The sequence below is a fragment of the Dipteris shenzhenensis genome, chromosome 17 (genome assembly GCF_047967505.1).
Source record: "Dipteris shenzhenensis isolate YYH24624 ecotype China chromosome 17, Dip_SZ_1.0, whole genome shotgun sequence".
In the NCBI taxonomy this organism is placed as follows: Eukaryota; Viridiplantae; Streptophyta; class Polypodiopsida; order Gleicheniales; family Dipteridaceae; genus Dipteris; species Dipteris shenzhenensis.
Window position 1 is genome coordinate 38,728,316 of NC_141612.1, and position 14,520 is coordinate 38,742,835.

The following is a 14,520-nucleotide window of genomic DNA, read 5'->3' on the forward strand; positions in this document are numbered from 1 at the left end:
TCTTGAACGATTCCCTTCCCCATGCTCTCTCTTACTCATGCCTACTATTCTCTCTTCCTCACCTCCAGACAACACAAAGTGCTCATCATCATTCTTACCTTCTTTTTTCAAACCTTAGTCATAAGGAGGAAGAGGGGAGGGGTTATGGGTAATGCGGCAAATATCAATAACAAGCTTTCGAGAAGAGGAATCGCAACAAAATTTGACACTCTGCATGACACTGCGAGTTAATATCATGCTTAGCAGACAACTCAGGAGCCTGACACCGGAATGAGGGTTAAGTCTTCAGCCCTCAAATAATCCAATGGGAACGTCAGTGCTCAAATTTGAACATATTCTCCTCTAACAATTAATCCCTTTGGTATAAATTAAGTTCCTCAGAGCCTGGGATTTAAAGAAACAATAATTCCTCTCCAAGGTTCTCCAAATCTAGCCAGCAGCCTGTCGTTATTGTTACATTTACATTAGCCTTTCTTTAAAGAGCATTCTCAGCAACTAGAGACTCATTGTGTTAATTGATGATTCTAATTCGTCAGCGTAAAGTAGCAAGTCTGGGCACTTAAGGTCACTACCAATGTCTTAGCTAGTTGAAAATTAAGGTGATCACTGCCAAAATTTTGCCTCTGCTGAGCTTTGAAATGGGGATGAAGAATCATAAAACCAATGCTGATTCTAAAGATTTTCTGCACCAATTGACCATGAAGGCGCCCCCCAACAAATCTGCATTCTGTCATCATACTCCGCCTGCTCAGGGATGCTTCACCCTTTACACAGCGACTGGTTCTGCTTTTACTGGAGTAGGCACATGTTCTCCAACCTGCCAAGACAAACACATTTCCTCTGAGAGAGTTCCCCTGAATAGGCTCACAGAGTATTCACAGTCCGAACATCAATCACTCACCTTCGCAGCCTTGAAAAGTTCATCCAACACCTCTGACAGGGTAGGATGTGCATGGACTGCAAACTTGATATCCTACATGACCAATAGCATAACAGCATCAAAAGGTTTCGTAGAACAGCTCTTCTACTTTCCATCTCTCAGTTGAAATGATTTCATATTCCATTGAAGAACTTTTAAAATGCGCTACGAAAGGCTCGTTTGATATTAAAAATTAATCATACTTGAATAGTTGTCCCCATAGCGATCGCATTTGATGCTTCATGGATCAGATCAGCTGCATGGAGACCAAAGATGTGTACTCCCAAGACTTCTCCAGTGTCAGGCCGAAAAATCAACTGCAAAGAAAGAATGACAACAAGGAACGCATGTGGAAATCACCAAACCTGTCTCTAATCTCTCGTCACTTGAAGATATACATGTCTCAATCATGATATTTGGAATCTCAATCATCTTTATGCTAGGGAATGCATCTAATTACTCAGCCCACATTCAGCTTCTTTTAATAACTGATGTTTTAAGGTTTCATCACGATCTTGCAAAGTTTAGTGTGGCTAGACTTCTGTCACATTTAGAGAAAGAATGTGAGACCCTTGTTGCTGGGAGCACACCACCTATGAGAAACCCTAGACATGGTGTTGATAATATTGAATAAGACATCCTCTTTCAAACCCTTTCATCGCTCAAAACTTTCTAGAAATTTTCGCATCCCTTTTATAAACACAGAGTTTGATACCTCTACTTTCTACTTTATAACCTCATTTTATATATATAATAAAATCATCCCAAGATGGATGTCATCAAGATTTCACTATAATTCCTAAAAGCTTCCAAACTGAAACTGGATACAAGAGATGCAAAGCATCAAGAATCGGAAGTTTTAACCTTAAGGAAGTGCATACCTTTGCAAGGCCTTCACCCTCGTTTTCAGCTAAAGCCTTCGTGTTAGCTTTAAAGCTTGTCTTGGTAACACTTACTTCAAAGCCTTCCTCTTCTGCCTTCTGTCGTGCTTGAGGCTGAGAGCAACATGCCATATATCATTTACATAATCATCATGAACAAAGGAAATATTTATCAGCAAATTAAACAGATAATCATAATTCAGGCCCATATGTGTCATTTTATTAATACCCGTCAAGGCACAGAAAATTATCTCTACTCTGGATTCTGCATGGAAAATTGTGAAAGACACAACATACAGGCAAAATGTGAACAAGTCCAAGTCCTCCAGTCCCAACTTATCCTTAGATTCAAAGGAAGTGAAGTTCTGTGCAGTGTGAATGTTTGTCAGTTACATGTTTCCTTTAGACAAAGTACCAGCAGCTTCCATGAGGATAGCTGAGGGTGTCCGTCTGCCAATGGTATCTTGGAAGATGAAACAATGCAACTCTAAAACGTTCATGCCTCCTATCCCAGCCATTAATATACACCCATCTTCTTCCAAAATCTCAACAAAAAGTTAATGAAATACTGTCACTTTGGCACATGTATCAAGGCCGCATGTTACAACAGCACAAATGCTTTACTCATTTCCTGCAATCAGCTCGCAATTGCACCTCAATCCAATAAAAAGTCCCCCTCTAGTGCAACGTCCTAGCCTCCTGCTTTTGGTTACGAGGAGCCTCGAGCCATCCACTACCTCCTCTCACACAACCCAGTGGTTCATTTTATGCTTGTGGTAGTTTGTTTAACCTTGAAGCTCCTGTTGTTTTTTCATTATATGAGAATTTGGAAGCAAGCCAGCCTTTTGCCCACCACTGCCTCTTTTCACATGGCAGTGTTTCTTCTACTAGGGCAGCCTGATACAAGTTACGTAAAGAACTTCCCAGTCCCTAATCTCTTTCCAAAGACAGCCATCATGGAGTAAACTACCCAGCCAACTAACAATGTTCCAAGCTGATTGATCTACAAAATGGTCTATCTTAGTGTTGTCTATGGTCTGTCTGTGGCTCCAATAGAACTGGAGTTCATCTGGCTTTGCAGCTGTGGTGTTCTCTTGCACTTGAGTGGGCTCTGATGGTGGAGAGCCAATAGAAGAGTCATTTGAGCTTGTTGACTTGTTCCCTTCCTAGGTTGGTGTAAGGTGCTTTCGAATGGGAGGGAGCTTCCATCGCTTCAATGCTAGTGGTCCCGCTGCTTTGACTACCTTAAATATACCTTCAAAGGCAGACAAATCAACACTGAAAGAGCAACAGCAGCCAGAAACAACACCACCAATATATATTTGTGATCATTGATTGGAAAACATTCAGATCCCGCCTGCAGGGGGGCAAACTTGACACTAGATTTCGTTCCAGTGCACTTCCTCCCGAAAAAGGATGGACAAGGAATCGCTGTAGGTATGGCTAGATTTAAAGCAGTCCACTGCTATTTCTTTCTTAATTAACTTCGAAGGTTTCGTTCCCTCACAACCATCGACAATTTTTATTTTTTTTGGAAGGAGGGAGGGGGGGGGGGCGGAAACAATAATAACCTCGACAATCATTATTTTAGCAGATGGAAGTTTAGCCTTTCCTGTGGAAATGACAGTTTAAATTGTTCCAAATAGCTTAATGCATCATTGCATAAAATTAGAAACAATGCACACAACATTCACTATAAGAAGGCCATCACACGGTAAACTGCACATATTTTAACAGCTATAAATAATAACAAAGAGGACCAAATGGCAAACAGTTCACATACCTCTGTAAGGCCAACCATACTGATCTCTGGGTGTGTAAAACAAGCAGCTGGTATACTCAGATGGTTCAGAATATTCTCTCTCCCAGAAATCTGCTCAATGACTGCAAGAAAAAACCATTACAAGACAAAATCAGCCTGTTGTAATGTTTCTTAGCCTTCTATTTTGGATATCCTGATATTACACAAGTTTGCACCAATCTGGTCAAGACCACACACACCTGAAATGCCCTGTGCACTGGCAGCATGGGCAAGCATCATTTTTCCGTTGGCATCTCCAATGCAATACAAATGAGGAACCTGTATACAAAAAAGATTCAAGCAGTTAAACAACCAAGCGACAATAGCTTTGACTTTTGCTTCAAAAATCTGGCTACAACAGATTGAAATAACAAGAAAAGCAACACTAATTGGAATTAAAGGCATCTCAAAATATTATGAGTCACTTAAACTGATGTGGGATGTCCATCTTGCAGTATGCTTTCAGCCTGGATGACAAATAAGCTCATTTGGGGCAATACTCTGTGTCCCCCCTCCCCCTCCCCCTCCCCCACGCCCCCCCTCTTCCTCTTCTGCATAATTAATGTTAGCAGGAGCTTATTGTATTTCTTCAAGGCATCTTCCACTGCTCTTTTGTTTCATCTATCCAACAGATATACTTCCCCAATCTGGTAAGCCTTGAAGGAGGGCAGTGGATGCACTAATGCCTTGATGAATGTCCATATGCAAAGTTTCAATATTAGAGCACTATGAATAAAGTGAATTGCATTATCTTAGAAACAAATTCATGTCCTCCCATAAGAGGCCATGCACATGAAAAACTTGATGAAAATAGATGCTGAGTTTCTAGCACTTAATGGAAGTGAGTCACAATGAAGGTTACAGCCACATAGATAATCGACTTTTAATGAAAAGCCCTTGGATTTTTCCAGTTATCAGTTACAAGATTTATGTAGCCACATAAATTATATATGACATTGGCCTCATGATTCTTTGGGTGACACTTTGCAGGCCTCTCCCGTCTATGAGTTCAAGATATAAGGATATAGATCTAAACAAAATCAGAGACTTAAGCTACACAAAATTACATGCTTTCAGGGAAAGCTTCAGCCCATGTCAATGGGAACAAGAATGCATAGTATAAAGGTCTAAAGCTTGGGAAAAAAGTAAAAGAAACAGGAACGGAAACAAATAAAAGAACATGCACATGCTTAAATAGAATTTGCCTGTTAACTAACCAAATCACCATTTGAATCACGAACTTGCATGTGCTCATCCACTGGGACAAAACCGCGCTGCGTTACAACATTTACCTGTCAAATTGAAGCATGTTGACAGCATTAAACTTAGCGGGGCAAATGGTTTACTAAACAGAAAGCTCCCATCCAAAAAAAGCAAACACAACTAGTAAGCATTATCAGGTAGGATAGACAGTTCAAGTTGAATCATACATTTTCTAGACCCAATCCCTTGGTGAAGGGTGCACGGCCTGTGGCTATAAGAGCTGCATCAACCTTAGAAACAAAACAAAACAACGTTGAGAATTACAAAACCAAAGGATCCAGTTTCAAAAGTGACTCAAAATCAGCTTATTAAGTACACACAAATTGTCATTTTTATTTTCTGTGCATGTCTATGAGCAGTGCCCAATCACCCGCCCATGAAAAGTTTATATATACCTTTGTAAGACTAGAATAAGTCCAATCATACAAATTTAGATTTTCTGTTGTTCTAAAGATCAAAAATCTACAAAGAATATAAAAGAGAAAAAGAAAGAGAAGAAAAAAGAGGTAAACAAAAACTTTTATGAAAAACAAAAGGAAGCCATACTTAGCAAGCAAAGCAACACTTATGTCGTCATCAGTGCCCAAGCATAAGCAGCTATACTGGGTTTCTAAAGACCCGCGGAGTCTCTTACTGAGTCCAAAAAAAGTTAATGATTTATTTAATTAATTGATTTAAAAAAAAGCGATGTTTACCTCCAAAGTGCCCTTGGGCTCTTTGGTCTTTGTATCAACCAGCTCAATAAGAACAGGTTTTCCATCTTTTGCTGGAGTTATCTGCAGGTATCATATACCCTTAAAGCAACATCACAATATTACCCATGCCTAGTATAAACAAACCCATATCAATGAATTGAGAGAATCATAGTCCAGATAGCACAGTTACCTTCTTTGCAAGGACTCCAGTGTGGAAATCAATTTTCCGAGTATTAATCAAAACTCTTTGTGCAAGTTTTGTGATCTCTGGATCGAAACCAGGCATAAGAGTATCCAGAGCCTCAACAAAAGTGACCTGTAGTCAAGTAACGAGATCAGTCATGAAGATCCTCACTGCTACGACCATATCAGCTCACAACACAAAATCCATGAGCTGGCATAGAACAGACTAGCTACATTGCATCCCCACCAACTTTAGTCTCAGACACCAATGGAGCATACAGACAATTATATAAAAAGAAGTCTCACACATGTACCACACCCACCCTCTCCCAAATACTATCCTCTGGTCAAGAAAAAAGACGCTGCAGGGAAGGAGTTGTGTCATGAACCTCAATCCAAAAGACCCTTTGTCCTTGCATCCTGTAGACCAATGTGACCGTATCAATGGAGAAGGCATGACCCCCCTCTGGCAGCCAAGCTGCCATGCCCCAAGTGAAGTTCCACTGCATCCTCTATGTCCTAGCCACAATCCAAAGGCCCTCCCAAATCCTCTGTGCTACAAGGCAGCTCCACAGACAGTGTGGGATCGTCTCAAGATCACTATCTGTGCATCAGTGGCACCTCCCATTTGTGAGCATATCCTCTAGCCATGGGCCGATGGGCAATCCCCTATGAGCAACCATCCAAAAGAATTATGAAGCCTTCCATGGCGGGCAACTAGTCCACATACTCGACCAAAATCCAGAACTCGTAGGGCACGGCTGCTTGATCCAGTGCCTTTCTCTAAAAGACTCCAAGCACAATGCGTGTCATGTACAAGAAGAACGGCAGAGCACTTTAACACCCCTCTTTGAGTGCCCTACTCCAGAAGGTAAAACCCACTCCTTGCACCTCTTGAAGGGCCGGCCCTCCCACAACCAGAGGCACCACCAGGACCTGTCCTGCCCCAAAGTGACTCATGGTGGGTCGATGATCAAGTGCTTCCCAAAACGGCCCACTCCTTTGATCCTCTGCCACTCATTGAAGTCCAAGGCCCCAAACATCTCTAGGTCCGCATCTGTCTCTGGCTGAAGACCTCCCAACCCCACTCTGTAATGCCTGGAGCGCAAGAATCCAGGGGCTCGGTCCAAATATTGAATCGTCAGGGGCACCCCTGTCCTAGAGAATGGACCATATCAGAACGGGGGAGCTGAGGCTCTATGTCGACCATCCCTCCAGGACTCAAGGAAGGTGGCGTCTATCTCTAGCAGCCGCACATGCCTCTGGCTTGATGGGGGGGCGATGCTAGGCTCCAAAGGATCTCTGGCCAGGCCGCTGTCCCATTGCACCCAACCAATATGTGTCCGCTGTGTCAGAATAAAGCCCTCCTGACCGTGAACCTCCAGTGTCAGAGAAGGGCTGGTGCTCAAACTCCTCACCACACCGAGGGCTGGCCTGAATGATCCCCCCGCCAAATGGTCAGTAACGGTGAGCACTTCCTAAAGACCTTCAACTGAAAGGAATGTGTTGGAGTAGAGCAAATATTACAATCTCCTGTTTGTATTATTATAAGTGTGTAGGCAGAGCCTAAAGGAGGGTATAGAGATTAACCCTACCCCTAATTGTATATAATCTTATTTTCTTAACAGAATGTACATTGCAGGTCTATGTCTTGTTGTGTGGTATTCTATGCTCCTGCGTTGTTCTCTTCTGTCTCCTCATGTTTTCCTCACATCCAAGTAATTGAAATTGGGCATTCTCTTCTTGTGAATGCAATCAAAATATCCATGCCTTCATCCTTTATTTTCCAAGACTGGCAATTCGACTTACCCACCAGGTCGCTTCCATATTGGAGATTCTTACATGGTATCACAGCCTTGGGGTTCCTAGTGATCCTCTAGGAGCGAGCACGTGGCCGAGGGTTGCAAGAGGGATGCAACATAATGGAGAGGCGGTGACATGATTTGGCATCCCCAACTTGGGGAGGCAAAATCATTGGGGGGTGCCTGGGCAGCAGGAGTGTGGGACACGATACATGCAACCCTCGTGCTTGTAACACTTCGCATGATGTGGTTAGTGATTGTAGAAAGTCATGATGGTGTGCATTATGTGATGTGACACATGGCGAGACTGGCCCATGTATCAATGGAGCAGATTGAAATCTTCCAAAATCTACAATGCGACAATGAGACATTGCCATTGTGAAAGTTCCAGTTTCCATGCTACAGTCAGCACATTGAAGTTCCAACCACTTCATTCATGAGAAGATGCAAGGCGCAAGATAGTGAGCTAAGGCTGGTCATCCTCCACAAACAACTGTGCTGACATCTTCATGAAGACGCTCAAGTGAGCCCAATGTGAGTACAGTCTATATTCCAGCCTGAATGATGGTCCACACTCGGATAATAAGAGGCAGTGTTGGAAATCAATGTTCCACCTCTTAGTCCCTAGGTTGATCCTACTATGATATCCGATATGAGGAGATCCAAGGGGTGAGCCTAGGGTGGGATAGTTTGCTCACATTTTACCACTTTTGTTGAGGGCCTTGAAAAAGCCCAAGTCAAAGGGACCATGTACGCTGATCTACCCTGCCCTGTGTCGGCCCAGATGCTGGCGTTGCTGGCCGACCAGCTAGCTACACAAGTAGATTGATTTGGGTCCTTAGGATTGAGTTAATAGGCTTTAAGATTGGCCTACCAAGTGATCTTTTGGCCTGCTAGTAGGCACCTCATTAAAGCAGGCTACCAGGCCCACTTAGGGCTATGTAAGGGGGGCTACCCCATTGACAGAGCACAGCATATAGGAGCGACCATCCTCATTCTTTACTTGCATTTTTGTGCCCTGATTTGGCAGCCTATAAACAGCAAAGTTCACTCATTCATGTGTTTGTACTTGCGTCTAAAGAGTAAGCTTCAGTGTTCTGGTTTCAGCTTTTGCTTTGCTTCTATCTTGGTGGTTTCTCGACCCAAACAATACGAGTTTCTAAGTCAGACAAAGCCTTGCATCTAGGAACAGATAGAGGACAATGTCCAATGGAGAAACAGATGCAAAATGCATGTGACAGGATGAATAGCAAGAAATCACCAGAAATATGATCCCTCAATGGGAGAACAGAATCACCTTAATGCTCTGAATCTCAACATGTCAGAAAGATAGAGGGAAGAGGAGAAAGAATTAGAAAATCAGGGCTGGATAAAACAAACCTCACTTCCAAGAGCAGTATAAACATCACTGAACTCGAGTCCAATATATCCACTGCCTACAATTGCAATCCAATCTGGAACCCACTCAAGCTTCAGAGCATGATCGCTGGTGAAGACTGTTTTCCCTGAAAACCCAAAGTTACACCTTAGCATTCCAAACCATATAGCGCTTTTCACATGTGTCCAGAATTAATTGAGTTTCATAAAAGGCCCAGCATCAAACTTTTCAAGCATTTCAACCATCATCATCATCTAAGTAGAGTATATTTTGGCATTCTGTAAAGCAAGCCTGATGCTAAAAAGTTATATAGAGTGAAAATACCACAATGCATTACATACCATCAATTTCTATCCCCGGGGGTACAAAGGGTATTGATCCTGTTGCAATAATGATATTCTTGGCAGTGACAGTTTTGTCAGGGTAGCCAATTTTCCCATATTTCACCTTCTGAGGGCCCTGAACCAAAAAAAGAGGTTTATTGCAAACAGATTGGGAGGTGCTTTCAAATCAACAGCCACCGTACGAAATGAAAACAAGGGGATAAGGGAAAAAGGATTTAGAGAGTGAAAGCAGTATTGGCATGTCCATTTCTCCACAAGTAGCATTGGCCATCGACATATGGACCCAAAAACCAAGGAAAAACTGTGGAGACAAGAGTATATTAACATGTATCAGCTGAACTGAACCAGGTAGCTGGCCCGCCAGCCAGAGATGTGTGGAGACTGATCACCAAGCCTGAGAAATAGAGCAGACCAGCTGCCAAGATCTGGCCAGCAAGGTTTGGAATCCTGCATTGATGCAGTCTACTCTTGCTGATGATCTAAATTTATAGAGGTGGCATAGGAAAAAATAACAGGACATTACTGAAGGAGATCTAAACCAGCAGACTTCCCCAAGGAACCATTTGAGTTTGCAATGCGCCAAAATGCCTAATGCCTCACACAAAACAAGCTGCTCAGAAAAGAATTCAGGAACTAATCATGCATTTGAGCTGCAAAGTCCAGATTATTCATACGATCTTCTATGATCATGGATCAGAAGCAGCCAATCCTGAACAACACAGTGAAGAAAAGCCCAAAATGAAAGAGGGAGCTGAGATAGTACACGGAAACTAAAAGAGATTCATTTGCCATGCCTTCCCAAGAACAGCATCAGATACGAGACTTATACCTTCATAAGACTAGAATATATCCAATCTTACAGATTAAGTTTTTATAAACAAGTGAAAGAGCTAAGGAGTTTGTAGCGACTTTGAACAAAATTATGAGTAAATGAGGAAAATAAAAATAAAGATAGCTTACTAAGCAAAGCTACATTAATGTTCTCATCAGTACCCATGCATAAGCTGCCATCGTGTTTTCAAAAGATTCTGGAATCTCTTGAGCTAGCCCAAGCCCTTGAAGGATGCAGAAAAGAGCAAAGAGAGTTTATGAGTCGAACCAAACTGGGCTTGTGGATATTCCTGGAGGCAAGAACGTGGTATCAAGGGGGTGCCCCTGAATTAGAGTATGAGCCAATGGTAAAGAACCAAACTGTGGTCGTGGATATCAGCAACTGCAGATAGGTGTAAGTTAAATGGTAGTTGTGACATGTACCAAGGCCATGTTTGATGGCCTAAGGCTGGCTTCACTACGACATGATTTTGGCACTAAAGGCCACAATGACTGCAATCAGGCAAGTCCTCACCTTGCAGTCCATCATTGACTGATCTGCAGTTGGACGTGAAGACAACGTTCCTCATTGGAGACCTTAAGAAAGAAATTCCGCACTCTATATCAAGCATCTTGGACTAAAGTAGCTGAAAGAATACTCGGAAGGCTAGATTAGTGCTATAATGTTGCAACTATCACACAAAGTGAGAAAGGGCAGAACTGAAGGGAAGCAGATGAGGAAGATAGTCACAAGATTTGCCCAAATATCTTTGTTGTTGCCAGTTCATATTTGAGTCACTGGAAAATCGGTTGCCTATTGATGATTGAAGTCCAAAAGACTGTCAATCCACATGAGAGTCTTTGACCATCAACAAGCCCTTTTAGGCAGGTCTTGGCTTCGAATACTGTGAACACAGTTTAATTCTAACATGGATACCATGTAGGTGGACATGGAGGCCACCATGGCTGAATGTTGGACTTCATCCGAGCTTCTTGTGTGTATCTCCATTGGCCTTTCACCAACAGATCAAGAACAAAGGTGCAGTGTTGCCCCCCAGCAGTGCTGTAGGAACACTTGTGCACTGATCCTCCAAGTCACAAACTAATGCGTGCTGTGCAGGGTGTTACTATACCCCGTGTGTGTACCAAGAGTGTGAGTCGAGTGCTGTGAGCAAAGCTTGCCAATGAGTGTTGCCCCTCAGCAGTGCTGCAGGAACACTCGTGCACTGGACATCATAGAAAGCCCCTTCATCCTCCATGTCACAAACTAATGCATGCTGTGCAGGGTGTAAACTACACAACATGTGTGTACCAAGGGAGTGTGAGTCAAGTGCTGTGAGAAAAGCTTGCCAATGAGATGCACAACACAAAACCACCCAACATTAAAAACGCGTACTTCTCTTTGTTATTAAGATAAGGGGGTACTTCATACCCTTCCTCAGACAATGTTGAGTACTAATGGTTTCAGTTTACCTTCTCTCATCTTTCATACAGCTTGGTCATTCTCCTATGTCTATTTTCTAGTCACAAAAATGTTCTAATTCCAAAGAAGAATGGGAAAAATCAGTTCACCTTTTCTTATATATCATTACACTTGCTTAGTTGGAGTTAAAAAGAAAACTTGAAACCTATAATCTAAAGTAGGGTTCTGCTACTCACTAGAACAGTTCCTACTCCAGTCAAAATGTCCACACCCATAGCCTTCATTGAATTTGTGAGATTTCCTCGAATGCGCGTTGCGAGATTATTTGCATGGTCTGCTACCGCTTGCCTTTCGTATCCTGCAGCCGCCACCTGGAAGAAACGAACACATGAGTACACAAGTCAAAGTAAGATTAACACTGTGAACGCATAGTCAAAGTAAGATTAACACTATGATCTCAAGGTCAAACTTGTTTTCATTATAACTTAATTGCCACACTCTCTCGACATAAGGGAATGGATTCATGGATCCAAGGCCAATACTATCAGAGCCGTCGAAGGTCCTGCTCTTTTCGCAAACATGAGGCAAATGGTATTTTGAATCAAGTGTGTAGTTCTGCAAAAATGTTCGTTTCTCTTGGATGTAAAGCGAAGAAAGAGGAATACATAAGCGATCTCACTTTCCATCGACAATTTTTACCCGACATTCCTTGCTCTGGCAACTAAGGAATCTCTCGCTTCCCATCAATGCTGAAGAAAAGTTTGCTACGAATGTACCTGAATACCCAAAGCCTTGAGGTGATGTTCGTCCTGAAGTTCTCTCATACGCCCACTGACGGCCAGCAAGGCCTTTGAAGGCACACAGCCTCTGTTAACACAAGTGCCTCCAACAATATCGCCTTCAATAATGGCAGTCTTCAATCCCTGCAGACATATAGAAAATCAGAATACATGCAGAACGTCATGGATCGAAAGCGATCAGTAAAACGACAATCAGCTCGGTTGGAGCTCGTAGATTTGTTCAGGTCTACTCGATTTCAGTTTGCGACGGATGTCTTAAATCGACAGAAGAGTCCGATTGACCGAAAACGTGTAGGATAGAAGCGAGTCTACGTTTACAGAAAAAAACCAGTTCCGATTCCAATTCTTTTCACCTTCTCGACTGCATGCAACGCAGCGCCGTGACCGCCAACGCCAGCTCCTATGATCACGACGTCGTAGTCGAATCCTTGCGGACCTCCATTAGTGGACGCCATCACTCTCCATTGAGACAAGTTCACCTTTTCGAATTTGGCATGCCTTTTAAGCACGGACCGGCTGGAGGCAAGACTTTGAGCTGCGCTACCGAGCCCGAGCGAGTGTCTATGCAGTCCACAGAAAGGGAGTCCACGAGGGAAGGCAGAGGTTTGCTGGGCAGATGGGGAAGCGGGGAGCAAGGAGGAAGCGTGGAGGGAAGACTCCATGGGAAAAACCTTCCGGATTCTCTCTCTGTCTCTCTCTCTCTCTCTCTCTCTCACACACACACACACACAAAATACACTCTCTGTCTCACTGTCACGCTCTCTTTCTCTCTGCCTCTTTCTCTCTGTCTCTCTCTCTCCCTCTCCCTCTCCCTCGCCCTTGCTCTCCCTCGCGCTCTCTCTCGCCTCTTTCTCAAAGCGCCCACACTCTCACGGCTTGGAAAAAAGGGTCTCTGGCGCTGAGGTAGCGACGTTTCTCAAAGGGTGAGGCAGTGGCGAATCGGGGAAGAGGGAAGGGCAATTGAGCAAGGGGGAAGCTGGCGAGGAGGAAGGCAAAGCATGCAAAATGCGAGGAAGATGTGGAGATGAGGCGAGAGCAGGAGAGAGGGGAGCAAGTATTGTAAGCAAAGCAGGAGGAGGAGCCGAGGATGAATCGATGACACCAAAGCTTGCCTTCGTGGATTGTCTCCTTGTCTCCCCTTAATCCCAATTTCCACCCTTAATCCCTTCCTTAATCCTCACATTCCTTTACATTCAAAAATGGGAAATTCCCATTAATTCGTTCTTTGTGACACTTAAAGAGGAAAAGGTAAAGGGCATGATTACACTAAGGGATAAAGAGGGGAGGGAGGAGAAACTCATTCTCAAGCCTCACTTATGCAACCGGCCTTCACACACGCACCCAATGGTTGGTTCCCACGAGAGGGTACCTACTGGTAGAAATGAAGAACTCTGCTTCTCGGATTTCCATCTCAACATCTGCCCCCCCCTCACTTCGATCCCATCTCGCCACCTTCACGTTGTCATCCCCCCCCCCCCCCCCCCAATTTTGATAACATCCGGCTCGCCAAACTACAATCAGAACCACACTCTGCCCAACCAATCCATCATGGACTTGTTTTCAAATCACCACCTTCTCACTTCCTACAACCACTCATCTCCTTGTCATAAGTCGTCTCTCAGAGAGTCCATGAATGTGTCCGGAACCAAACTTTTGGACGTGGAAGAGGGAGGCACAATTTAATCCCGCAAAGGGCCATGAATTCTCATCCGAATAGACTTATCATAAATCCAGTAGGTGAGAAAAAAGTACAAATGCCAAATCATTGGTACATCTCTCCATCTCAAAGATGAAGGTGAAAAGGGTGAGACTAGTAGCAGGGCTCGAACAACTGAAGATTAGGAAGAGATTATAACTTCTTAAGTTTTGTAAGCTGTGAGCCTCATGAACAGATTGTGAAAGCAAGGTACATGTCTCATGAATGGATTATGAAAGCAAGGACATAGGTACAAGTTAGGGACTAGTGCAAGGAGAGAGGGTGGGCAAGCTTAAATGTATGAATAATAAAGAAAATATCACCTCAATTGCCAAACCTTGCTTTAATGAGGACATTTTGGTTTGTGGTTGGGGACATGAGGCATGTGGGGTTGGGCTACAATGAGAGAGAGAGGCCTAATCTTGGGGATAATCTCTAAACTTGTAGTATTTATTTATAATTTCTAATAGAGAAGGTTCCACTTGGCACTCAGAGGAGAGTCAGAGGCTCTAGGCACAGAAGGGC

General features: G+C 43.4%; 1 protein-coding gene across 1 annotated transcript; it reads right to left on the reverse strand.

Annotated features, from left to right (window-relative positions):
• Window positions 1-219: 219 nt before the first annotated feature.
• On the reverse strand, window positions 220-13,400 carry LOC147892090 (dihydrolipoyl dehydrogenase 2, chloroplastic-like). Its single transcript, XM_087387974.1, has 15 exons — window positions 12,653-13,400; window positions 12,276-12,422; window positions 11,736-11,870; window positions 9,264-9,381; window positions 8,925-9,049; window positions 5,750-5,875; window positions 5,560-5,640; window positions 5,032-5,094; window positions 4,819-4,893; window positions 3,802-3,880; window positions 3,584-3,684; window positions 1,801-1,914; window positions 1,123-1,236; window positions 902-973; window positions 220-817 (listed from the first exon to the last, which is right to left on the reverse strand). Exons 1-15 carry the CDS (start codon window positions 12,959-12,961, stop codon window positions 767-769), a joined length of 1,710 nt encoding a protein of 569 aa, XP_087244100.1. The 5' UTR covers window positions 12,962-13,400; the 3' UTR covers window positions 220-766.
• Between the last annotated feature and the right edge of the window lie 1,120 nt (window positions 13,401-14,520).